This window comes from Scomber japonicus, chromosome 9 (assembly GCF_027409825.1).
Source record: "Scomber japonicus isolate fScoJap1 chromosome 9, fScoJap1.pri, whole genome shotgun sequence".
In the NCBI taxonomy this organism is placed as follows: Eukaryota; Metazoa; Chordata; class Actinopteri; order Scombriformes; family Scombridae; genus Scomber; species Scomber japonicus.
Window position 1 is genome coordinate 14,654,741 of NC_070586.1, and position 25,756 is coordinate 14,680,496.

Here is a 25,756-nt window from a genome sequence, read left to right on the forward strand (position 1 = left end):
GAGGGTCTGCACTGTGCGGCCGTGCTCACCCACTCCGTCTTGGGGAGGGGGATATTATCTAAACAACTCTCTGTGTTGTTTTTAGAGACTCTACCTAAGCCTGAAGAATTAAAAACCTAGTCTGTAAATATGTAACCGTGACTCTTACAGTCTGTTAACATTTAGTGTTTCCACCGGGAGAAGGAAGATGGACACCAAGGAGAAGAAGTTGTGGCTCGGCTGTTTGCTTTGCTGGTCGCTCCTGGTCGGGCTGGCGTCGGGAGGTAAAACAAACTTTCTTTCAATTAAAATAAACAAGATTGAAACTAAATTAAATGTGCTTTCAATGCCAGTGTGTTGATAAAAGAGCACTCTGTTGGTGAATTTTGACGAGTTTTTCCTCAGTGATTTGTAGTTTACTGAGCAAACCCTGAACGCCACTTGAGATTACTAGCACCTCAAAGAGTTACAACAAATGAAGCATCCTAAATGTTATAATTCATCCTGTTTTTAAAAACTGCTCAGCGCGTGTGTGTATATGTGTGTGTGTGATTTCGCTCATTCAGTATGGCTACAGCACTATTTCTGTAACACCATGAGTCTGTAAAAGCAGGCTAAAAAAAGCATGAATTGGCCTGTAGTGTTTTAAAGGAATGTTTAATGTTTTCTGTACGTGCTGTTGAGGTACTTCAATGGTTAACAGGTTTAAAAATGAAGACCTCACAGCAGGATTAAATACCTAAAAAAAAAAACCCTCATTTTTAGGTTGGTGTGTGACAAAAAGGAACAAATATTTTGCTTAAATGTCACTAGAACTGCAATAATTAGTCGATTAATCAAATAGTCTACAATATTTTGATACTGGATTAATTTCAGCTTCTTAAATGTGAATATTTTCTGGTTTCTTAAGTCCTCTATGATGGTAGACATACACATTTGAGTATGTCACCTCGGGCTTTGGGAAACAGTGATCAATAGACCAAACAACACATTTAATAGAGAAAATAATCAACAGATGAATCCATAATGAAAATAATGAATAGTTAATTGCAGCTCTAGAGGTCACAGTTCATTCCAGCAACAACTTGAATACATGTTTATTTAACTTGAGTGAAAAATAGAGCAGAACAGCATGATTACTATTGTTATTATTAATAAATGACTTGCGTTAAACTACGGAGGCATGGTGCACACAGTGTGTTGTAAGATGCCAGCGTGCATCACCTTATCAGAGGTGGCAGCAGAAATGGGACCGTGATGCCCACTGCACTGGAAGAACTATCTGACTGTGACAACACAAATGAATTCAAAGGAAATGGACAATCGCTGCGTTGAGAGACACATTTTGACAGATGTACATTATTTGCATCCATGCGGGCATTCATTCATTAGCCTGTCTGGTTGATTTGATCCTGGGCATGTGCCATCTAAATTCAGCTTCATCCAGGCTGTGCCCTTGGGGATCATCAGGAATTATTTCACTGTGACTCATACTCGCCATATCATTCACTGGAGATAACTACAGGATAGACATCTGCATTATCTTGTTGCATTTCTGAATGTGTGCATCCTCTCGACTCAGCTTACCTAGAATTATGAAACAAGACTTTGCTAAAACAGCCATATCCCCAATTTTGACAGCGTATCCACGACAGAGCGGCCCGACCGTCAACAAGCCAAAGAGGCACTTCAGTCAAGTTGCATCTCCAAGTTGTTGTAGAAACTGAGCACACAGGCAGTGACAAGCACTGGTCCTGCCTTTCAAATTAACCGTTAGCGGGTGCTCACTAAAAGTTCACTGCCTTTGTTGTTTTGTGAAATCTCACAAAAAAAATGTCCTTAGCTGTCACACAGAAACAGTCCCTGCAGACATGTAGATTACAGAACAGCGTTCAAACACCTCCTGTTTATGCTTCTTGAGGCACACAAGTCAGGTGTACATGGGTATGTTTATTTGTGGGTATTGTTGTCTGGCAGTCTGCTGCACTCTTTCATTTACATACCCCCAAAAATGTCCATGTTTCTGCACTTGAGTGTGCCTAAAAAAGCTAAAACAACCTACATTTTCTTCCAAAAACTTAATTACTATGTCTTTCACAGCTTCACAAGAATCCAGCTCCTCATAGGCAAGTGCATTGTGGGGAAGACCCGTGTTTGAAACCAAACATGACATTCAGTCATATGACTTAAACATCATTGTAATAACACCACAATATAATTGAGCATGCATGTCCATCCTTGTGAATTTAAGAGAAAAATGTCATTGCGTTCCTCTTGGCCAGTTTTCAGAAATCCTTCCTCCAAGTTATGCACTCAGAGCCAGTCAGATGAATGAACATGACGTATAAATGGGAAAGGACAATAAAATCAGTCAGTCTGAATCAGTGCCTGAATAAGGACAAATAATCCTGCATGCTGTGTGCCTGTGGACCAATCAATTTTATTTTCAGCTACATTTAACAGTTTGGTATGTGATGCTACAGGCACTTGAAAGATTTGTTTAATATCATATATAAATTGTGTAAAAATCTACGCCTCTACAGTATACTGTATCAGCTGGTGGAGCTTTCGGAGGAATCATTAGTAAAAGGAAGAATGTTATCTAAACTTTTTCACGCTTGTTAAGGTCTTGTGTATTCAGCTGAAGTTTGGAGCTTTGGAAATGTCACTTAGTGCACAATAGTGCTGTTAGATATTTTTTGACTGTACAAAAAGAATGTACGGAGGTTGGTTATATTGGTGATGAGGGATTGGAAAAATGTGAGGTTTGCTCGGAAATATGTGTAGAATAAGACAGGTTGATATTGGTTTGGGATAAACAAATTAAACGTGCACTTTGTTTTGCAGCACTCACATTTCTTAAAAATGTAAAGATAAACGCTGGTTTGTTAAGGGAATGTGTGTCGGCTCACTCACTTAATCTGCAGATTATTTTTTCAATTAATAGTTTCATCAATGAAATATCAGAAAATTGTGAAAAACCAGAAAAATCAGTGGTTATGTCTTAAAATGTCTTTTTTTTATGTGACCAACAGTCCGTAACCCCAAAGACATTTAGTTTAAATCATCACAGCTGAGAAGCTAAAACTAGTTAATGTTTTTGTAACATTTGCTTAAAAAATTACTGAAGTGATTAAGAAAGATGAGGGATGATGTTAAAGATAAACTTCAGACTAATAACGTTTCTTTTCCCTCCTTTGCTATTTGGTGTACAAATTATTTGAAATTATGCTCATAAACATGTTAGAGCTACAATGACGAGTCAATTAAATTATTATTTGATCATAATTATTGTATATGTGAGGATTTGCTGTTAATTGAATATTACTAGTAATTTCATCACTGCAGCCTCTGAGAAAAGTGAAACTTTTTCACTAGAAAATACCTGTCAGATTATTCAGTGATTAAAATAGTCATTAGTTACAGCCCTGAAATGCTGTTTGAAATCCAATAGAAGTACAGGTAATATAGCAGATGTATGTCATTTGGTTTTGTATGTGTAACATTTTCCACTGTATATATTTTGTGTTTTTTTTTACTCGTTCCTTGTAATCTCATCTGGCATGGGCAAAATGTTTGAACTAAATTGTCTGCAGTCAGCTCCTGTTGATTGGTGAGTGGATATTCAGATGACTGAAGGGCAAATTTACATGGTTTAGTGCTTTAATTGTGTTGATTTACACTGCACAGTATATACAGATTGGATTTGGATGAGCAAACTACCCATTAGTGCATTAACCCTTTTTAGGAGTAAAAACAATGCATTAACTCACATTAACTTTATTTCGCTTTGTCAGTGAGTCACTCTGGCCCATTAGCAGTAGGCCACCCTTGCCCCCGGGTCATGACTTACAAATAAATCAGATGCGGACTGGACATGTTTCCTCACAGAGGCGAACATTTTTATTAACCTTTGAATCTGCGTGGGACTCTTGAGCTCATTAAAAACTAAACTGGTGATGCCCGGGCATGAAGGCTAAGATGAGAAAGCTTCAGAGAGCGTTAGCCCAGATTACAGGGTGATGTGAAATGGCAGGGAGGTGAGTTAGAAGAAACAGCTGGGTCCATCTGCCACGCCGTTTCTGGAACATGGGGCAACAGACAATGCAGGGACGTCAGAGCCTTTCATGTTCAGGTTGAAGGTTCCTGTCAGGGCAGGGCAGGCCCAAACATGTCTGACTCCCTCCGAGCCACCTCTACATCCACTGCCTCAGTTTGTATACTGCTGTTGTGGCATTAAAGTCAAATACCTTTTAAAATTCACATATGTCATTCCAACCGATTAGGACAGTCCACGAACAACTTCCTCACAAATCTTCAAAGTCATAAACCTACAATTCTGCCACGATGCACAAGCTGGAGCTTTGTTTCATCCTAAAGGTAGTTATTATTCCATAGGTAAAGCTTTAAAACGTATAATTGTGCTCTTGTCATACTTGGGTGCATGTAAAAACATTATGAGCACATAAAGAATGAATACAACTGGCCCACCAGGGAGGTGAAGCTAAGCAGATTCAAGGAAACTTTCAAGCATTCTTTTAAATCAAGAGAGGTATAATTTGTGCACTGTGTGTGTGTGTGTGTGTGTGTGTGTGTGTGTGTGTGTGTGTGTGTGTGTGTGTGTGTGTGTGTGTGTGTGTGTGTGTGTGTGTGTGTGTGTGTGTGTGTGTGTGTGTGTGTGTGTGTGTGTGTGTTATAAGGGCGTGTGTGTGTCCGTGTATGTGTGTGTCCTTACCTCTTATACAGACTCTGCTCCACTTGCAAAGAACAACCAGATGATAATTAGCCTGGCTTTTATATCTAAATGTCACATGTTGGCTATATTAAGACCACAGTGCTTGACTTGACTCGCCCTGTGTTTGCTGTATTCACTGCTACTGTACTTTCTGTTCCAGCTCTCCATCACACTCTTCTCAGTTTGAGTGAGTGTTACAAATTGGTTCAACAGCCTGCAAACGACATTTGAACATTCAGACTCTGTCTCTCTTTCTTTAAAAAAAAAATCTATCCCTTACTAATATTTTGCTTGTCTTTCTCCAGCTTCCTTCTATGGTGATGGCTTTGTACAGCTCAAGGCAACAGAGTCGTCCGACCATAACACACTCCGCGTTCGCTTCCGAACCTCCAGCACCAGCGGACTGCTGTTTCTCGCCGCCGGCCAAACTGACTACTTCCTACTAGAACTCCATGCTGGTCGCCTGCAGGTGGGTACATCCATGTCCCCAGCACATGAGCATATGTGTTCAAGCACGCATGCACGCACATATATATGTATATCCACATGCATATATATATATATGTACACATCCACACATCTTTTGTGCTGGACGACACACTGACTACCATAAGCAATTTCTCCATCTCAGCTGCCGTGTCATTCTCTCAACACAGTAACACAAGCAGACAAGCCTGCACAGTGTAAACTGACTGTCAGCTCATACCAGTCACTTCTTTTGTCACAGGGTTATGAAATCCTTTTTATTGCTATTATTATTCATTTTGTTTGGATTAGGTGATTATTTGTGTTAGCCAGATAACAATGACTTGGTGACTGTGGCACATCTGCCTCACACCACCTCCAAATAATATGTTATAATTTTTTTGAATTGTCAAAAATTGTTTGTCCTCATTTGCCTGCTGGTACTGTTTTTAATTCATGTGTGAAATTAGTGTGTGAAATGTCCAAAAAATAGTGCCAAATATCTTGTGTTGTGTTAGATATGTTGTATAAACAGAGTGAAGATGTAAACAGTGAATATTTGGCATTTTTGCTTTAAAAATGATAGCAAAATAATAGCTAATTAATTTATTAGTAAACAACTAATTGATTAAGCAAATAATTATTTCAGCAAAGTAACATGTAGAGTGATTTATATAGTGTTACTTTACTTTGTGTGGTCCTGTTATTTCACTGTTATACAGCATAAAGAATTGCCAGATTTGTCTGTTGCAGATACTGTCCTGCTGTATATCCATAACTATGTCTGCTAGTCTGCTCAGCAATTGCTGTCCTTTTTGGTCAGTTCAACTACATGAATACCCCTGATGATCAGCCTTAAAAGCTGATTCAGTTGAAAAGTGAAAGCTCAATTTGACAGCCATTTTCCAGTTATTTTAAACATAACAAAATGTACCAGTTGATTTTGTGTCATCATGAATAATTGAGATGGCCAACAAAAGATCTCAATAAAAAGCTTGTGTTAATTTCATGGCACAGTAAGCTTCAATTGCTAGTTCAGAGAACCTGGATTTAATGTTAAATTCAAGTGAATATAGTATAAAATGCTAATATTGTGACTATATTTTTCTGTCTTGAAATAGGCTGTAAAAAGAATAATAAAAAAAAAAACCTCAGACGTTCTCTTGTACATTTTGTCTAGATTGAATGCCAAAAATAAGGGTGGGTTGGTATCCCATCAGGCTGCACTATTTTTAGCTCACAACACAAGCTTCGCTGAGAGGATTTAAGGGTGAAATACATTTGTCTCTTCAAGACTGCTTGTGGAGTGTCCTGTAAGCAGCTCTGCCAGGCTAAATCAGCATAGTGAATGGACAGATGTACTGCATGAAGATGTTTTAAAAGGGAGACATTCAGAAGAAAAACAGGAAGCCCTGCAGTATTGTAGCATTGTAGCTTTTGTGATCAAACACCACAAATTCTTGTGACTAAGCTTCTATTTGTGTTAGATTTGTGCTCCCGGGAATGAATCACACTCACGACTGTTTCATTGTCGTACTTCAGTGAGCACGAGCAGTGAACTGCTTGTCCCTGTTCCTTAAACTGGCACAGGTCACCAAATAATTTTTTTTTTTTTTTCACAAGTTAACCTCAGGCTTGGGGTCTCATTCCATGTGAGTCAGACTAGAGCGTCTCTCCCTGGAAACCCATGCATGAATAGCAAGGATTCAGCAGCAAGCCTTGACAAGCATGTCATTTAAATGCAGCATTAGTTTGAGATGGTGACATGATGCTCCGAGGACAGAGCAGAAGGTGAAGGGATGATAGTGCTCTTCCTGCTTTAAATCACAGGCAAAGCCCACTGTTATAACAACAGGTGACATCATGGAATATGTGCCGTTGAAATGCTCTTTCTCTGTGTCTAGTTAATCATCTAATTCATAAAAGTCATAACATCATAGGTTATATAAACAGTCTAATATGATATAATAGAAATATATTTTTTAAATGTGTTGTTTTAGTTTTCCTTAAAATATTTTTTTAACCGTTCTTAATAGATGTAATCCCTACCCTCACATTTAAAAACAAAAAACAAGACTAAGAGCCTAAAGCCACACTAGCTGCTCTGTGTTGCTGTACTCAGGTCCAGCAGTGCTCTGAGCTAAATGTTAACCAGCATGCTAACACATTAACCATGCTAATGTGCCCATAATTATCAGTTGTGATATTAACCACGTTGACTATCTTACTTTAGTGTGTTAGCATACTGACGTTTGCTATATAACACTAAACACAAAGTAGAGCTGACCACTAAAGTTATTACAATTCATCCATGAATCTATGTCCCAAATTTCTTGGCAGTCCATCCAACAGTTGTTGAAGTATTCAGGTTGGACCAAAGGGATGGTCTATGTTTTCTAAATCTCTTCTTAACTATAACCCTGAATTTAGATTGAATTGATGTTTAGCTCTTTGTATGCTTCAACCTTTTATTCCTGTAATGTGACAGAATTTGTAATCAAGTTTTTTCTTTGTTCTCCCAGCTGAAAGTGGACTTCGGATCTGGGGAGCAAGTGTTACAGTCAGACCGGGGCACCCAGCTCAACGATTTGGCCTGGCACTCTGTGGAGGTCCACCATGTGAAGCGGAACATCACTTTAACTGTAGACAAGAACTCTAACACAAGTGTAAAGATGCTGGGCTCCCATCACAATCTTAACATCGTGGATGGTCTCTATGTCGGCGGCTCAGGCGGCCTGGACAGACCTTACCTTCCGAGAGACCCAGCCAGCTTTCGAGGCTGCATGGATGACGTGGTCTTCAACAAACACGACTTGCTGTCATCACTAAGGCCGTATACTGGATTCAAGAATGTCCATGAGGTGTCTTTAGGTTGTAGTCCTCAATTCTTTGCCACTGAGGAGGACCCAATCAGCTTCTTCAGCTCCAGGGCCTACATTTCTCTTCCATCCTGGAACGTCCAGCAGGAAGCGATATTCGAGTGTGTTGTGCACACCTCAGCCAAAGAGGGAATAGTCCTGTACAATTCTGCCAGAGAGGGGGACTTTTTGGCTGTGGAGATTCAGGAAGGTTTGCCAGTGGCTATATTTGGTAAAGGTGGAACCAAAACAGAGCTCCGTTCACTTACATTTATCAATGACAGGAAGTGGCACAATGTCAAGGTGCACTTCAGATCTAAAAGCCTCGAGCTAACTGTTGATGGAGAGATGGTGAAAAGCAGCATTAGCTCTCGTTCAAAGGGGCTGCAGCTAAAAGGCCATCTTTTTGTTGGAGGTATTGATGACAGCACCAGATCAGAAGTCAGAAAGGTGGGGCTGTTGTCTGTGTCTGGAAAGCGTGTGCGTGGAGGCTCCTTTAAGGGATGTTTGAAGAACATTGAAGTCAACGGAGTGAAGACAGGTCTCTCCAATGCTGTAGTCACCAAGGATATCTCAGTTGGTTGTGAGCCAGAGAAAGAACCAGAACCATCAACCACCATGAGTCCAACGAGTGCTCCAGGATCCCTGTTTCTCTTAGTGACACCAACACCTTCACTACACATGTCAACCCTGGCGAGGGGCTTGGACAGAAGGTATGGCTTTAATTTTGTGCAGCTCAAAAACCTTGTGGTCCAAGAGGGTGGTCGAGCATCTCTTGAGGCCAAACATATCAAGGTACTCCTGGACTTCAAGAAGCTTGGCATTCGACAGTCTCAGATCATGTTCCGAATTCAGGAGCAACCAGTGCGTGGTCAGATAAGGCTTGATGTTGATCAGGATCAAGAGGAGAATACCTTCAGCATGTTGGACCTTTGGCATGGACGAGTCATGTACATCCATGGAGGGTCTGAAGAACCAGATGACTTTTTTATGTTTTCAATTTATTCCAGCAGCAGGAAACAAGTTCCTGATTATCTGAAAGACAACAAATTGTACCGCTACAATATCACTGTAACACCCACAAATGATGCACCTGAATTGAGTCTCCCTGAAGGAAATCTATTTGTTCTGTTGGAAAACTCAAAGAAACGCCTCACCGCAGATGTTCTAAAGGCTACAGACATTGACAGCAACTACACAGATCTTATCTTCTCTGTGCTTGGGAACCTGAACGCAGATGCAGGATATTTGGAAATTGAGAACAATCCAGGCACTGCCGTCACTTCATTCCCTTACCTAGACTTGGAGGAAATGAGGGTGTACTATGTTCACAAAGGGGTTAGAAACTCAAGGATAGTGCTTAGAGTTAGCGATGGGGAGAAGGTTAGCAACACTGTGGTTTTAAGGGTCATGGCTGTAGCGCTTGAGTATAAGATTGCCAACAACACAGGCCTGGAGATCATTCAAGGAGAGACGGCTATAATCGGAACAAAGCAACTGTCCGTGCAAACCAATGCTGTAAAACAAGTTGTAGACATCCGTTATGATATCATTGAACCGCCGCAGTACGGAGAGCTTCAAAGACTTCATTCAAGTGGTGAATGGAGATCCACTGACTCATTTTCCCAAAGGCTTCTAGAAAAAGAGCGCTTGAGGTATGTTAGCACATTTCAAGAGATTCAGACATCTAACACCACAGATTACTTTAAGTGTAAAGTCAATGTAGCTTCAAGGGCAACCACTGAAATACTCTTCCCAATCACTGTGAAGTGGGTTAAGTACCACCTGGAGAGGAATGTAATGATAGACATGGATAAAGTTAGAAAAGCGACCCTAAACTCAGATAACCTTTTTGCTACAGCTGAAGGTGTGGTCCTCTCAGAGGATGACCTTTATTTTAGGGTTCTCACCACACCAAAGAAAGGAAAACTCCTGCTGGACACGTCAGTTTTGAAGAAGAACTCAACCTTTAGCCAAAGAAATCTCACAGATCTGAAAGTACATTATGAGTTAGTCGACAGGTCTTACGAAGACACAAGTGACAGGTTCAAATTTCAGCTGGTTTCCAAACATGCTCAGTCACAAAACTATGATTTCCAGTTTTTGATTAAAGCTGATGTTAATAGTGTGTTCATGAGAAACGATGGACTTGCTCTTCAGGAGGGAGAAAGTAAATTAATCACAAAAGATGAGCTATTTGCAGAGACGTTGAGCACAAAGGAAATGTACTACACTGTCATAAGCAGCCCCAAACATGGAAAGCTAGCTCGCATTAGTCAGTCAAATTCTAATGCTAGCTACAACAACATCTTAACCTTCAGTAATCAAGACATAATAGAGAAACGGATAATGTACATTCATGACGACAGTGAGACTACTCAGGATGAATTCACTTTCATAGCCTCCACCAGCCAAGGGTTCAAATCTTCCATCACTGAGGATGAAATAGGCTCCAAAGAAGGAACTTTCAACGTATCCATTCAGCTTGTCAATGACCAGAAACCAGTACGTGTCATCGATAAAGTGTTCCAGGTAGTAAGGGATGGACAGAGGTTGCTCACTTCAGAGGATTTGCGTTATCATGATGCAGACTCTGATTTTGAAGATGGCCAGTTGATTTACACCCGCCGTGGAATCCCAATGGGAGACTTGGTGATGGTGAATGACACTACTCATCGACTGTTCCAGTTTCGCCAAAAGGATTTGGAAGAAAAGCGAGTGTTGTTCATTCACAAAGGTGTAAGCACGGGCAGGTTTGTGCTCTTTGTCTCTGACGGGAAACATTTTGTATCAAGTCTTTTAGACATCAGTGCACATGACCCTTTCTTGAAGGTAGGCAACAACACTGGCTTATTGGTTCAGAAGGGACAATCGGTGACCTTTTCTGCCAGTAATTTTAGTGTCATGTCAAATCTGGACATCAGAAATGACAATGAAGTTCTATTCAAGCTGACTGAGGCTCCTAAGTATGGAAGACTTAATTACAATGAAACAAAGTTGGAGGCATTTACGCTGTCTGACCTCAAGAACGGGCTCATATCTTATCAGCACAATGACAGCAAACATCTGGCAGACCATTTCAACTTGACAGTGAAAACTAAAGGCCTTCAACTTGCTTTGAGGATCAATGTGAAAGTTTACCTAGAAAGTCATCAGAGGCCACCCATTGTGCAGCATCACAACACCCTACTGGTGGAGGAGGGAAAGCCAGTTAAGATTGATGAAACTAAATTAGAGGTGAGTGTGTCAACAGAGAATTCATTTCATATTCTGTTTTCTAGTTTTTTTAGTTTTTTAGGTCAGTTTTCTCTCTTTGAAACACCCAGCATGATTATAAGAATAAGAAATATAATCTGAATATGCATACTTCTGAAATGTGACCACCAAAATTGGGGCTATAGCATTGAATTAAAAAAAAACAGCAGCCTTTTGTTGTTATTCTACCAAAAGAGAACATATTTTGTAGATATTATAAATCATAATAAAAGGATAATGTTACCATGAAAGAGCAGTAAAAACTGCTCTGGTATTAAAGGCTGTTGAAAGGTTAAAATGCTGACGTGTGTTTGTACATTTTACAATGATGTCATGTTACTTCAAACGTAAAATGAAATATAAACCTTAGTGACACATGGAACATGTCAAATTTAACCACTGAATACGTTGTCTGATTGTTGCAGGTCACTCATGAGGACAACCTGCCATCTGAGATTGTATTCACTGTCAAGGCAGCCCCCACTCATGGCTTTCTCCGGCGTTTTGTGGAGGCAGAGGAGCGCTACATCGGAACCAAACAATCACCTGTCAAGACATTTACCCAAGAGGACATTAATAGCGGGAACATTCAGTACATGCAGGTGGAGCCCAACAAAGTCGACGACACCTTCATCCTTGATGCCACCAACGGGGTCACTGACGTCAGCGACATTAGGGTGTCTGTTGACATTATCCCACGCCTCATCCCTCTGCTGGTCTCCAATTTCACGCTGAACGAGGGCGCCTCCAAGGCACTGACCCAGGAAGTGCTAAAAGTCAACAACCGACACTTTTCTGGAATCAACTTCCTGTATAGTGTTACCGAGCCCCCGCAGCATGGTCATATTGAGCACTCTCGACATCCCGGTGTACCTATAACCTCTTTCACCAGGAGACAGGTGAGACTTTAGTAGAGACGCTCTTGTAGGTAATATATAGTAATAGACTAGCAGTAGGAGTGTTGTATGGATACTTACATTTATTATTGCAGCCACTATTTTCACACCCATCCCAAACAATAAATGCCACTTTACCCAAATGCTGATTTAGGAGGGAATGTTTTCTCAATTTTGCAGGTTTTTTTTTATTTTTACAATGCCTCTTACCTACAGTACTTCCTTAATTAAATCATCATATTAAAGGAACCAAATAAAAGATTGTTACCCTGGCTTGACCCCCTTTTCACCTAATCATGTTTGACTCTCATGATCTAACTACCTCCTGTCCAGGGTGCACTGCTAATTTATTTCTAAAATCTTACAAAGCAAAAATGTAAGAGTAATGAGTCATGCACTAAATGACAATTGTGATTTAAGAGTCACAAATTATTATAATGTGCCTCAGTTTTAAATAACTCCTTAAAGGTCCAATCTCACATTCTCTAATCATTTTCATGTTTTATAACCAGGTGGAACATGAATTCATTTACTACGTACATGACAGCAGCGAAACCTTAACTGACAACTTCACTTTGGTGGCCAATGACACGGGCTTGAGGAAGCAGAGTGCCACACAGACGGTGTACATCCAGGTTACAGCTGTCAATGATGAGCCTCCTGTTATTACAGCCAACAGGGTCCTCAGGGTGAGTCTGCACTGCTGCTCTATATTTATACTGTGGACATTTTTTTTACTAGCAGGTCTGGCACCACAGCTTACTGTCAGACAATTTTTGTGTGGGCAGTGTTGCAAGTTGCCATGGCTGGCTGGCTGGATGAGGGAAACTATGTTTGCTATGTGGAGGGGGGTTCAGGGGGGTTCGCAGCACAAACCAGGCTTTGACATACATTTTGAGGTGCACGGGCTTTGAAGGAATAGCTGTTATGGTGCTAAGATATAAAGCTCTCAAACTAAATCCTCTTTTTATCAAAATATACAGTAATACTGCTTTTTGGTGGGCCAGTTTAAAGCAATGCTGCTACAGTGGATTGAAGAGGATCTGCTTTTTTATATAGTCTGGGTTGAGTTGAAATACTTTTACAGCTTCCTATGAATAGAGAACAGAATTTAAGTCAAGAAAAAAACAACCTCCGGGCATTACTCAGACATAACGTCTCGCTGCTGCAAATATATCGCTTGACTTTAATCCATCCAGAAGCATCCTATTGTTGAGTGACATGATGGCGTGGCCTGGAAATGGCAGACACGGTGACTACAACGTTCAGTTCTATCTCCTCTACTTAATGTCTATCCGCCTATCTAAAAAAGAAGAAGAAGAAAAAAACCCTGCTGGTTCTTTATGACCTGTCCATAAAAATGACTTCTACTCACATATATTTTAAATATGTTTCTTATAAATCAGATCAAAGCTGTCTTGTGTGCCCATGTGCTGAGAAGTACTGACTTGTACTCTTTCAGCTTTGGTGACTGGAGTTGGGAGAGGTTAAGCTGTAAAGAGAGACTGAAGTATAGGTCTCTGTTGTCCATGCAGCTTTGCCCCAAATGCCTCAAATTCCTCTGGGATTCTGCAGAGTCAGAGAAGAGCAGCTTCTAAATTGCACTGCATTGAAGCACACCATAAAGAAGGATCAGTTTTGGCACTTTTTAGTGACATTCACTGTCAAACTAGTATGCACTCTGTTTTACTAGATGTTAGCAAAAACATTAACTGGGTTCTCAGTGTCCACAAGGTGGCTCTCTGCCCCTGCATTATGTGTTGGGTCTCAAACTTCTACTGTTAAACAAGTTTGGAGATTTACAGGTCTTCTTAAAACACATGGTTGTATATTTCCCTACATGATTAATAAGAAAGTTATCTTTTATACAGCTTTGATGTTTGGTAAATAAAGCTTGAAATGGGGACTGGCTGATTTCAATAGATTTGTGTCTATCATGTCTGCCTCAGAGATTGTGTCTTTAGGTTTTATATTGGCTTGGTAAAGAGTAAATATTACAGCAACAGGAGGAGGTTGTTTTAAATAAACCATGTTATGTGCAATTGTAATTTGCATTCACAAGAATAAATCCAACAAATAACTGAAGTTTACCTGATATCTTTCAGATTCTTACATCACATCTCTAATATTCTCTAATATGAACACAACAGGTAGAAGTCAACCTGGCCAGCATCATCCACATATCATCTTATTTTGTGCAAGTGAGATAAAAAACAATCCTTATTAAAATCTCAACAAATAAATAATAAAACTGAGCTTTGGCACCTAAGACTCTCGGAAATTAAGTAAAACAAGATCAAACATGTACAGTCGGTGAGGTGAAGTTTTTGTTCATAGACTTCATTTGATCTCTGTCACTAAAGCCACAGCTTGACGAGCAGTAGACACCCATCCTGTCTGAGGGATTGCTTTGGACTCCAAGGGGGAAGTTTGTGCAAATTGATCTCATGTGTTTTTCTTTGAATTTGGTGAGTCACATTGCTGCCGTTCAGACTGATCCTGCTGTGACTTCCTGTCAAGTAGAGGATTATTAGAGGTGCAGTCATTTCCCACCAGAGGAACACATACTAGCAATTGTGGCGGGTGTTCTCGCATGTGGAGATGTTCTGCTGGGGAGACCGATGGGAAGTGTGTGACACCAGTGGTGGGTGCTTGTGGGTTTGGAGGTGCTAATTGGTAAAGTACCCCGTGCTTTTGTTCCAGTAAGAGTAGTTTGGTTAAAACACTTAAAGCCAAATAACAGACCAGCTCACTTACAGTTACACCTCAGCCTGTAATTTTGGCATTTTGAGAGCAATTTTAGGCGATTTGGCCCTGATTGTCACCCAAAATGTCGTCATTTTGTAAGGTAAAATTCAACATGCGATATTCTGAGACCTGAAACTGTCATCACACTACTTTTTTTATACCTACTTTTCCTAGCCTGTGATCGCTGTCATTTCACACTTTAAACCACTTTTCAGAAAGCAGCGGAGAGGCAAGTTTGCAGTAAAAATACAGCTTGCAAGTCTGCTAATGTGTGAACACTGAGAAATTACTGTGATCACACCCCCAACATAAGATGATGCCTGTCCTGTGGTTGCATTGCACTGTAGCCTATTAAAAAAGTGCTCTAACAGGAAATCTGCACTACGTACAGAAGTCTGTCTGTCACTTAAACTGTATGGAAATCATAGACAGAAAACTATGACCGACACTTTTTATAACCATAATAATTTTCAGTTGTTTTTACAAATAATCATTTATTTAAAATCATCCATAAAAGTTGTAAAACAGTGAAAATGCCAATCATACTCATTTAACAGTGCGCAAGATGACGTCCACCATCAATGTTTTGGCTTTTGGCAAAATAGGTGCCAGTTTTCTGTCAATCAACTAATCAGTTATTGAACTAATTATTTTTGGCCCCTATTTTAACATCAACCAGTTATTTTATATAATTAAAAAAATAATTTGACTTAAGGCTGCTCAATTTATCTAAATTTGATCATGATTACGATTTTGGGGCCAAACGATCTCAAAACTTGAAAAAAAATTGAAACAGTGTAACTCTCTTCATTTTAGCTGCAGAACTGTCAGTTATAATTGGAGAATTACAACCTGTGTGAGGACTGTGGCATGTTATGCAATGGCAGCTCTGGCCTGGAATACAGGAGCTCATCCTGCGTTGTCGAGCGTCAGCACGGTTCAGTAGTTTGGTGTCCTATGTGTCAATAAGTTCCTCTGCTCCTCTGTGGAGAAGTTAGACTGCCTTGTTAGCTCTAGGCTTTTGAATTTATGTTGAAAGGCAGGACCCAACCTTTCCCCCACCAACACTCTGCAGTGTACTCAACTGTGTTTACGGTCTGCATGGCTATATTTAGTCCTGAGTTGTCCGTCATTTGAATTACATCACTGAATGTAACTTGAGTGATGCTCAGAGCGCCTTTTTTTCTATAGGTTGTTATGGTCTTACTGTCTTTTCATGCCATAGTTAGAGATGGTTTTTATGACAGTTCTGCTTCATTGGATGATGCACAGTGGGAAAAAGCTGAAGAGGAGAAAGAGAGAGAGAGAAAAGCATGCACAATTGCCTTGGAGCTGAACTCACACCCACAGCATCCTGGGTCCATTGCGTGCGATGATGAATGACAAGGACACATAAGCCGTTTTTCTTTTTCTCTTTGTCTCACTTCCTTTTCAACTGTTCTATTTGAATAGAGAGTAGGTGTTACACAGCTGCTTTACAGTACAATCACATTTGTAAAAAAGTAAATGAGAAACAATGCTGTTCTTCTTGTACAGACTTTTTTTCAGTATACCTGCTGCATGTGGATATATTCAAGGCTGTCAACTACAAATCTATAAAAATAAGCTTTAATTTAGGAAGTCTTTTGCAGCCTTGTATCTCATTTCTAACCACGGAAACAGCATTTGCACTATTCAAATATTGTTTTTACACACATCACAAGCCCTGTCACACTAAACATCTCTGTTCACCTGTTCCTGGAAGTCTATATTTCCATGTAGATTACTGATGGCACCTGTTGTGTCCTTGTCTGTCTTGTATCCAGGTTTGGGTGTCCTCAATGACCGAGATCAGACCGGAGGACCTGAGAGCGCAGGACATGGACTCGGCCCCAGAGGAGCTCCACTTCATGGTGACCCCACCCAGTAACGGACACCTGGCCCTGAAGAGCGCCCCCATGAAGGCAGTGCTTAACTTCACCCAGGCCCACATAGACCAGGGGCAGCTGCTGTTTGTTCATAAAGGTAAAGCCAGTAATTTCTATTGCTGAATATTAACACAGTCAGGTAGAAGTAAGGGAGAAGACTGAAAAGGAAATGAATGAGTTTAGAATAACAATTAGTGTCTGATGTGTTTTACCGCAAAGAAAAATTAAGTCACCTTGTTAAAATCTTTTAAAATGGCATCTTCTTCTCCTGCACTCAAATTTCCAGAATCTCTGAATATGCAAACATTTTGTTGAACACAAGATGTCTCCTACTACACTGAAAAGTCCTTTCTCTGTGTATGTGCACAAGAGGCTTCATTCAAGTTTCATCACACTTCTGTACTTTATAAATCGGACCACAATTGGCTCCACTAGTTGCAGTGTCATAAACTATGCTTCTAGGCATGTACACCTTAAATTCAGATTTTCAGGGAGCACAGAGAAACATTCTTCTACTGCACATACATTATTCTGCTTAGTGAAGCTCAAACATCCAAGTGAGGTAACAATAAGCAAATCACATTTTGGGGCTGAAAGGGATCCAACATGAAAAAGGAATGTAGCTACAGGCATACATTTCTAAATATTCCTCTTTCTGTGAAGAAGACAACAGTATCACCATAGAAACTACAACCAACTGATCTACATACAATCAACTTCAGTTTATTCTTTGTTAAACTGTTGTTTTATGGCAGTCCTTTCTTACTGTGTTGTTTGGATTCAGGATAACTTGTTTTTGTCGTTCTTCTTGCGTCCACTAGAAGATGCTGTTGACAAATTTCAAACAATTTGATTTACTCACTGCCAGTGTACCTCAGCAGCAGAAACATTATGCAACATTTTACTTTAGCCATTAAATTACATCATACATACAACACTGATACTGTTTAAATAGACTTCACTGAAAGCCAGGGTGGAGATGATAATACTCAGAAATGCTGACCATAAACATTTTTATGTGTATTTTGCAAAAACCAGATACAACTTATTAGTATTCATGCTCCTGAAGTACAGATACAAATGAAAACACTTTGTTCTTTATTCACAGCTGCAGACAGCCAACACGGTTTTCTTTGAGACATCTTCAGTTTCATACTTTATAACTTTCATTTTTTGTATCATTTGATGTCAAGGTGCCATGTCTGGAGGATTCAACTTCCAAGTCAACGATGGTGTGAACTTTACTCCCAGGCAGATCTTCAGCATCACTGCCAGAGCCTTGGTTATCAGTTTAGAGAGAAACCGTCCACTCAAGGTGTTTCCAGGTAAATGGCCCCCTCTGAGTAAAAGCTTGTGAATTAAGGATAAGGCAGAATTTACACTTTTCTACTTTTTTTTACTTATTGTCAACAAATCCTCTGAAAAGGGGAATCACAACCGAAAGCACCTTACTTCGTCTCTGAATACTCACCCTATGTGGTACTCAGATACCCAAGATGTAAAAGCTGCATCTTTTTTTAGATGTTCTTTTTCATAACATGAGATAACTATATGAATGCACAGCTGCTTCTAGATAAAAGAACTGAAACATGTTTTTTTTTACATTCACACTTGCTCTTACCAGTTGTATTATTAATAACCACAGGCAAAGTATTGATTTCCTCTTTATTTTGTTTCTTTTTTAGGGCTCAGTTGAAGTATGTGTGCTGTAAAATGATACATTACCCATCATTTGCCATATTTTGAATGATTTAACCTGCTCATATGTTCACCCTGACCATCGTCTCCACCCAGAATTACTTTGGTTATAGTTCACTACCTTTCCTAAGAAGACCTCATTACTTAACTAAATAGCGGACTGGTGAATCAATGCTGCCATTGCGTCATGTTTTGATACGCAGTATGCTACTTTTAATACTGTGAAGCTAAAAATAGGCTGTGTGCTGTCTGTGTCTGCAAACACATTTCAAGCCTTCCTGATATTTCCAGTGGTCTGGTTTGTAAGTTAGGAGGAAAAGATATTGTGAGGGCAGCAAACTGCCAACTGGCACGCTCTGCTGAGCTTCCCAGCCACAGGGTGAGTGGGTACTTGAAAAGCTGTGCCACTGTCTGTCTGAGGCAGCTCTGTTCGTGCTTTGTGCCAGGCGGGGCAGAGAAGGGGGGCGAGATCTGAGCTTTAACAGACAATGAGGGGTTTTGATGGTGTGAGGGTTTACATGAAACACTTTCACACTGTGCAGAGGAGATGAATGTTTTCCTCTTTCTCACAAACTCCTCAAATGTCTGGATGCTCGTCACTAAATGGTGGCATATGCCTTATAAGAAGATCAGTATTCACTTGAAAGCATTCTTCCTGTGTTGTATGCAAATATCACACAAAACTTGTGGGGAAATATATACTACTATATATACTTATTTAATACAATACAAATGCAACTGAGTTTTGTTGAATGTGTATAATGAGAATATGTTGCTGTACACCTATTTCATTAGAATCAGTTCTTACATTTATCATTAACCCACATGCCTAAATAAGCTAACATTTGTCATACATCATTCTTAAATATATCACAGTACAGTGATATATATTTACAGATGTATAAGATATTGTAGGTTTTATTGTTAAAAAAACAAAACAGAAAGCTCATATCTTCCTCTTCCTGTGAGAGGAAAATTTCCCATGAGAGAAAGACCAGGATAGTGGGAGTGCTCACAAAAAGTGATGAATGAATTTCACTGTGCTTTTGACCCCTCTTTCCCTCTATCAGTGCCTTCCGTCATTTATCAGTAGTCTTTTTTTAGTCTTTTCTCAATCTTCTCAGTAGCAGCAGAGCTATGGAAATCTATGTAATTCATCTTGGGAAGAAAAGGAGCTCTCAGTAGTCAGTCCCCGTCATCATGCACAGATGTTTCTCCTTCTCCAAGTGGAGGATTTCTTTGCCTTCAAGGAGCTGATCCACTTTTTAATTTCTTATTTTGTTTTTTATGTAACACCCCGCACTGCAGTTGGACAGTGCTGTAAAAAAAGTCTGTGATGTCTGCAGTGCAGCTTTAATTTGACACATCAAAGGGCTTTCATCAGTTTATTCCAGACCTTGTTTTGCATAATTTGTAGAGATGTGAAACGTTTCCAGAGGGAAAACTTTCTACTTTTGATGCGGCCACACAAGCATTTTAATAATGTGGTCACAGCTAAAGTGAATACTAGATAGAAGAAATGCTCTTTTTCTTGACAGATACCATCATCAACACATGTTTCATGATTATTTATCTAAGCCACTTCATCATTCTGAAGTTAATTTCATGTCTTCATCCAGGGTCTTCAACACCAATCTCAAATGAGGATTTACAAGCAGTGACGAATGACATCAGCGACACCTCCAACCGCACCATTACATTCAGTGTGATCCGGCATCCTAAACTGGGACGTCTGGTGACAATGCAGCCCGATAATTCCACAAAGGACATTTCCACTTTTACACAAGATATGGTGAGTGAAGAGATCTTAGTAACACTTTTGTCTAATATTACAAAAGAATATTTTAAGATACAGGAAGAAGGATGAAGGATGCAGACTAGAGTAAGATTTAACATTGGAGCTCCTCCATTCATGTGGAAAGTTGCCAGATTTCCGTGCTATGAATAATAGATGTTGTGCATCTTCATTCAGGAAATCTATGCACTTCTCTAGCTTAATGGAACATGCAAAGCTTTTATGTAATCAATCATTTCTAGTAAATAACTGTCTGGCATGATTAAAGCTGTTCTGTGTACTGTATTAACTGTTGACAAAAACCATTTTAAAATGATTAAATCTTAAAAATGTGAGTCAAAATAGCCAATGAATCGTAAAGCCACTTATCTTCTCTTTTGATTGTTGATTGAAAAGCTGTATCTGGATGTTGTGCAAATGTGTTGAATTATTTTGGATCTGTGGTGTTTTTCAACAACAGGTGGACAGAAAAGAGGTTTTGTACGTGCAAACCCCCATTGAGTCGGTGGGCTGGGAAGCCATGGACTCCATGACCTTCTCTGTGGCATCACCACCGGCTTCTCTAGACAGTCAGACCTTTAAAGTAGACATCTCCTATGAAAACACCAGACCTGAACACAACACAGTTCTGCTTGCAAACACAGGTAACAAAAACCACTGACTGGGGTCATGATGACTTTACAGTGTAAGTTGGAAACAAAGGTTCAATGAAGTTGTCCTTGATTCTGCTTTCTTGGTACTAGGTGCTGAGGTAACAGAAGGGGAGAATGTTGTCATTGATGAGTCCAAGCTGGATGCCACTAACCTGATGTCCAGGCTGCCGACACCTCAGCGAAGCTCCCATGAGGTCTGGTTCCAAGTGACGTCTCTGCCTAAGCATGGTGTCATTGTGGTGGGTGAGAGAAACCTCACCAAAGAGAAACCCAACTTCTCACAGTTCATCATCAACAAATACGGTATCACCTACAAGCACGACAACTCAGAGACAACTCATGATTTCTTTACCTTCAGTGCATGGATAAATCCAAAGGGCAAAACAGCAGAACGTCCTCTTGATGAAAGTGATGTCATTGAGGAGCTTTTCAACATCACAATCAAACCTGTGAATGATCAGCCACCTTTGCTGAAGACCAAAGCGCCAAGTTTGACTGTTGTACAAGGAGATACAGTTGTCCTTAGACCTGAGAACCTAAAAGTTGAAGACATAGACAATCCTCCTGATGAAATTAAGTTCTCTGTGATAAGTAAGCCAAACAATGGCTACCTCGCTCTTGAAGGGAGTTTGAATGAGTCAATTGTGGCCTTCACCCAAGCACAAATCAATAATGGAAGTGTTTATTTTATCCACGATGGAAGCCCTTCCTCAGGGGTGTTTTATTTCAGTGTTACCGATGGCCATCATAAACCAATTTACAAACTCTTCAACCTGGAAGTGACTTTTCTCACCATTTCACTGGCCAATTACACTGGACTGACACTAGAGCAAGGCAAGACTTCAGTATCACTGACTAGAGACAATCTTGCTGCCAAGACTAATGGGAAAAACATCACAATTCACTTCCACATTACCAAGCCTCCACATTTTGGCAAACTTCTAATGGACAACCAAGAGGTTACACAGTTTGAACAGGAAGATGTACAGACTGGAAGGCTGTCCTACCATATGACTTCCCTTTCCTCTGCAGAAGACAGCTTTGAATTTACTGCATTCACTTCAGAGGCAAACCTGACTGCCAAAATATTTAACATCACTGTCAGACCTTTGATCCAAGTTGGCAAAGGTCTGAAGATACCCAATGAGATTGCTGTCAAACTAAATACCAGCTTCCTTAATGCAACTAAATTGGCTAATATTAGCAGTAGTGATCCTGTATTTGAAATGATCTCCCATCCAAAGTACGGCAAGGTGATTCAGACAAAGCCTAAAATGTCCAAGAAAGCTGTACCCGCTGAGTCCTTCACTTTTGAGGATGTGATTCAAGAGAAGGTAGCTCTGGAGCTGAATGCCAACATGACTGGAGTTCAAGAGCTAAATGACTCATTTGTGTTTGTACTGAAAGCTGATAACATGCAGCCTGCTAAAGGGGAGTTCTTCTTTACCATTGTGCCATATGATTCAGCACTTTTTCCAACCACAAATGCTCCTGTCCCAACCACATCATCTGCCCCTCAGACACCAATCCAGACGTCCAGAAATGGAACTGCTTCACCGGTCCTGTCCACAGCTTTGCTTTCCACCGAACAACCAAGCAAAAACCAACAGAAGTTCAACAGACGTAACCGCTGGGGAAACTCCAACAGAACCAGCATCTTCAGTACAACTCTTGGCAAGCCAACACGTGGAGCAGAGGATTTTAATTTCAGGAACACACCAGTTCGTGTTGAGTCATACCCTCAAAAAAGCTCCAACCCACTCCTGGTGATTTTACCACTCCTGGCCCTGCTGCTGCTTGTAATCATATTTGTAGTCCTGGTTATCTTTCTTAGACACCACAGGCAAAGGAAGCAGAACACCACCACACCAAAAGACCCACCTTCTGGTTTTCCAAGCAATCAGTCCTTCCAAGGGGAAAGCCATATGAGTACAACAGTTCCTACAGTAACTGTCACTCAGTTAAACCCCAACTGCCCAGGTAGCCCTTTTCTTGATCGGTTATTGGCACCAAATCAGGGTTCACCTTACAGCACCATTGATTCAAACATGCTCATAAGTACCTGGAGTAATGGCTCTCCTGCTGCATCTTCACAAATTATCAGAACCGCCACTCCCACTCTCCAGAAGAATCAGTATTGGGTATGATTTTCCCCAAACCAACTCTTAATTGTACGTGTTAGAGAATATTGTTTCAGGTTTTGCGTAAAATTCCTGATGAGGCTGAGTAGAACTTCTTGCACAACTTCATGTTGTAGGATCAAGAACAACTTTATTGTAAGTTAAACGTTGTTGTGTATACTACAGGTGTTGCTAGAGATTTGACCTCTTCATACTTAAAGAGGCTGCAATTAATTATGACCTTTTGAAAATTGTTAGCTTAAAGCTCCATAAATATTTGTGTTTTAATATTGAATTGACAATAAATGACTGAATGGGTGTTATGTGAAAGCTATTGCTCGTAGTGACAAGTATAACACTCTGTGAATCAACTCTGCAGCTTTATGATGCATTTTAGCCTCTTTTAGCCCCGTGTTTTGGTTTTACGGTACATTTTCTGAATTTTTCAGTCTGGGAGGTACTAGCACCTAAATGGAACAGTTAGCTACAAGCTTGTGAAAAAAGTCAAACGTTTACCTGCGTAAGACCCCTTCTTTTTTTCATTCTTTTCTTATTTACTTTTTTTCCAGGAGGTGGTGTAGACCAAATCACAGCTAAAAGTCCAGTAAATACTGGACTTACGTTTGTCATGTGGCCAGAATCACAACCAATGCTGTTACCTGTATGAGGGTAATTGTATGCTACAATTGTATCAACTTTTTGGTCACAACACTGTATGTCAAGACTGTATTTCCGTTAGCTTGCTTTATAGTTCTTCTGCCACCTAGTGGCCAAAAAATATTTATGCAGCTTTAAAGATGGATACAACCACTAAGTCCTTTTGCGGTACGTTAATCAACATTAGGACAGCTTTGACTTTTCTGAGAGTAAGACTTCACAATCCAACACAAACCACTGCTGTAAATTGGGTTAGTGCAACAAACTTTGTTCACTTGAGGATTTGCAAAGCAATAATCATTGTGGTAAGTTATAACATATGTTTGGTGCCTAATTTACGTTCAATCACTCACATTGTTATGTTGTCCTCATGCACGTTGAAGTCTCCCATTATGGGTTATTATCATCTGAGTGGAAGCTGATTTTGAGAACAGCTTGAAACTGTGAATTACTAAGACTGACACTGGCACAGAGATGTATTGTCTAAACATTTCAATTGATTGTGCAGATTTTATATTGTTACTATGTATTATGCATTATATTATAGCTCACAACTTTTTGTAAACTCAGGTATTTTTTCATTTACTTCATGTTACCTTCATGAGGGTTGCATGTATCGCCAATAGTTGAGATCTTTGTTTAATATTACAGGTTTGAATAATATAAAAAGGAAACAAAGGCTTCTCAGTATGGCTGTATATTGACATGGGACATTAAAATGGCTACTTCTGTGCCACTAAACAGTTTTCGTTTATATGCCTGATCAAATCAAACTGGTTAAAATGTTCACACTGTTTTTTCTTTTTTTATTATTATTACTTTACTGTGCACAGCATTTTTATATTCACAAAAAGCATGCATCAAGGCACTGATCCTAAAAATTAAAGAAGATGCATGCTGTATTCTGCCCACCTTCACCTTAGAAATTAAAATTCAAATACTGCAATTTTGTAGTTTATCCACAAGTTCCCCTATGGCTGAAACGATGGTGGGTCGACCTACTTTTTGGGAGACAGCTCCTAAACTGAAAATATTCTCATTAGTCTAGGAGTGACTTTCTGGTTTTGTATTTTTTATAGATTTTTGTAAAAAATAAAAAAAATAAAATTGGATTATTATTGGCAGGACACGTTGTTAGCCTATTAGAGCAACAATTTCACAACAAACCAATAATGTCTTTGACTGAAATGAGTGCCGATATTTACAGTATATAGATTATTTATCACTGTCTTGTGTCCTTAAAATTCTTGACATCATCTACTGTAAGCCTTTGGTGTTTGACACTTTAAGAAGTATCTTCGGTAAATGAAAAGTACTGTTCTGATATGTTATATGGGAGGAAAGAAACTGCTGATAAAGAAAACCACTGTAAACTATACTGTATGTTCAATCATTTTTTTACTGGACAGAAGTGTTTATCCAGTGTATTCCAGTCTCATCTGAATGATGTAACCTACTATGTAAAAGTGTCATATTTATTTATACCATATATTTTTAGTAAACCATTTTAAAGTGTTTGTATGCATTCATTCTTCCCTGTCCTATTTTACGACACTATAGCATAATCCTACAGTGTGTGTTTGGTCTTTATGACTTAGCATCTGCATATCTCTCCTCTAACAAGATCTACTAGTGTCCAAATTGTCCCTTATTTCTTCCACTTTAATGAATTCTTGGGCATTTTCTCTATCACTATAATTTCAAGTGCACTTTCAGCCTGTTGTCCTCCACTAAGTGATACTTTATTGGTTGCAACAAAAGGCACATTGCACCAGAGGACCAATTAGAAAAAGATTAATTATCATTATCTTTTCTTCCTGTTTCCTGCAATTACTTTAATTGTGGTTGTCTTGCACTCTTGCATGTAGTAATTAAAATGGAGGATTTTGTTACATTATCTTAACCAACGTGATGTGTGTTATCCATCTCAGTGAGAAAAGCATTGCTGCCAAAGCAAATGCCCTCTATAAATGTCAGTGGATACCCAGAA

At 39.7% G+C, this 25,756-nt stretch overlaps 1 protein-coding gene across 1 annotated transcript; it reads left to right on the forward strand.

Moving 5' to 3' along the window:
* Positions 1-187: 187 nt before the first annotated feature.
* On the forward strand, positions 188-23,136 carry cspg4ba (chondroitin sulfate proteoglycan 4ba). The gene is made up of 10 exons (XM_053325513.1): positions 188-263; positions 5,020-5,183; positions 7,702-11,274; positions 11,718-12,191; positions 12,701-12,877; positions 16,742-16,940; positions 18,037-18,168; positions 20,161-20,333; positions 20,797-20,980; positions 21,080-23,136. The coding sequence occupies exons 1-10, from the start codon at positions 188-190 to the stop codon at positions 23,134-23,136; spliced, it is 7,209 nt and encodes a 2,402-aa protein (XP_053181488.1).
* Positions 23,137-25,756: the final 2,620 nt, after the last annotated feature.

Coding starts and splice junctions, on each gene's coding strand:
- cspg4ba (XM_053325513.1), top strand. CDS start 188: ATGGACACCAAGGAGAAGAAGTTGTGGCTCGGCTGTTTGCTTTGCTGG. Junction 264..5,019: donor GGTCGGGCTGGCGTCGGGAG/GTAAAACAAACT, acceptor GTCTTTCTCCAG/CTTCCTTCTATGGTGATGGC. Junction 12,192..12,700: donor CCTCTTTCACCAGGAGACAG/GTGAGACTTTAG, acceptor TTTTATAACCAG/GTGGAACATGAATTCATTTA.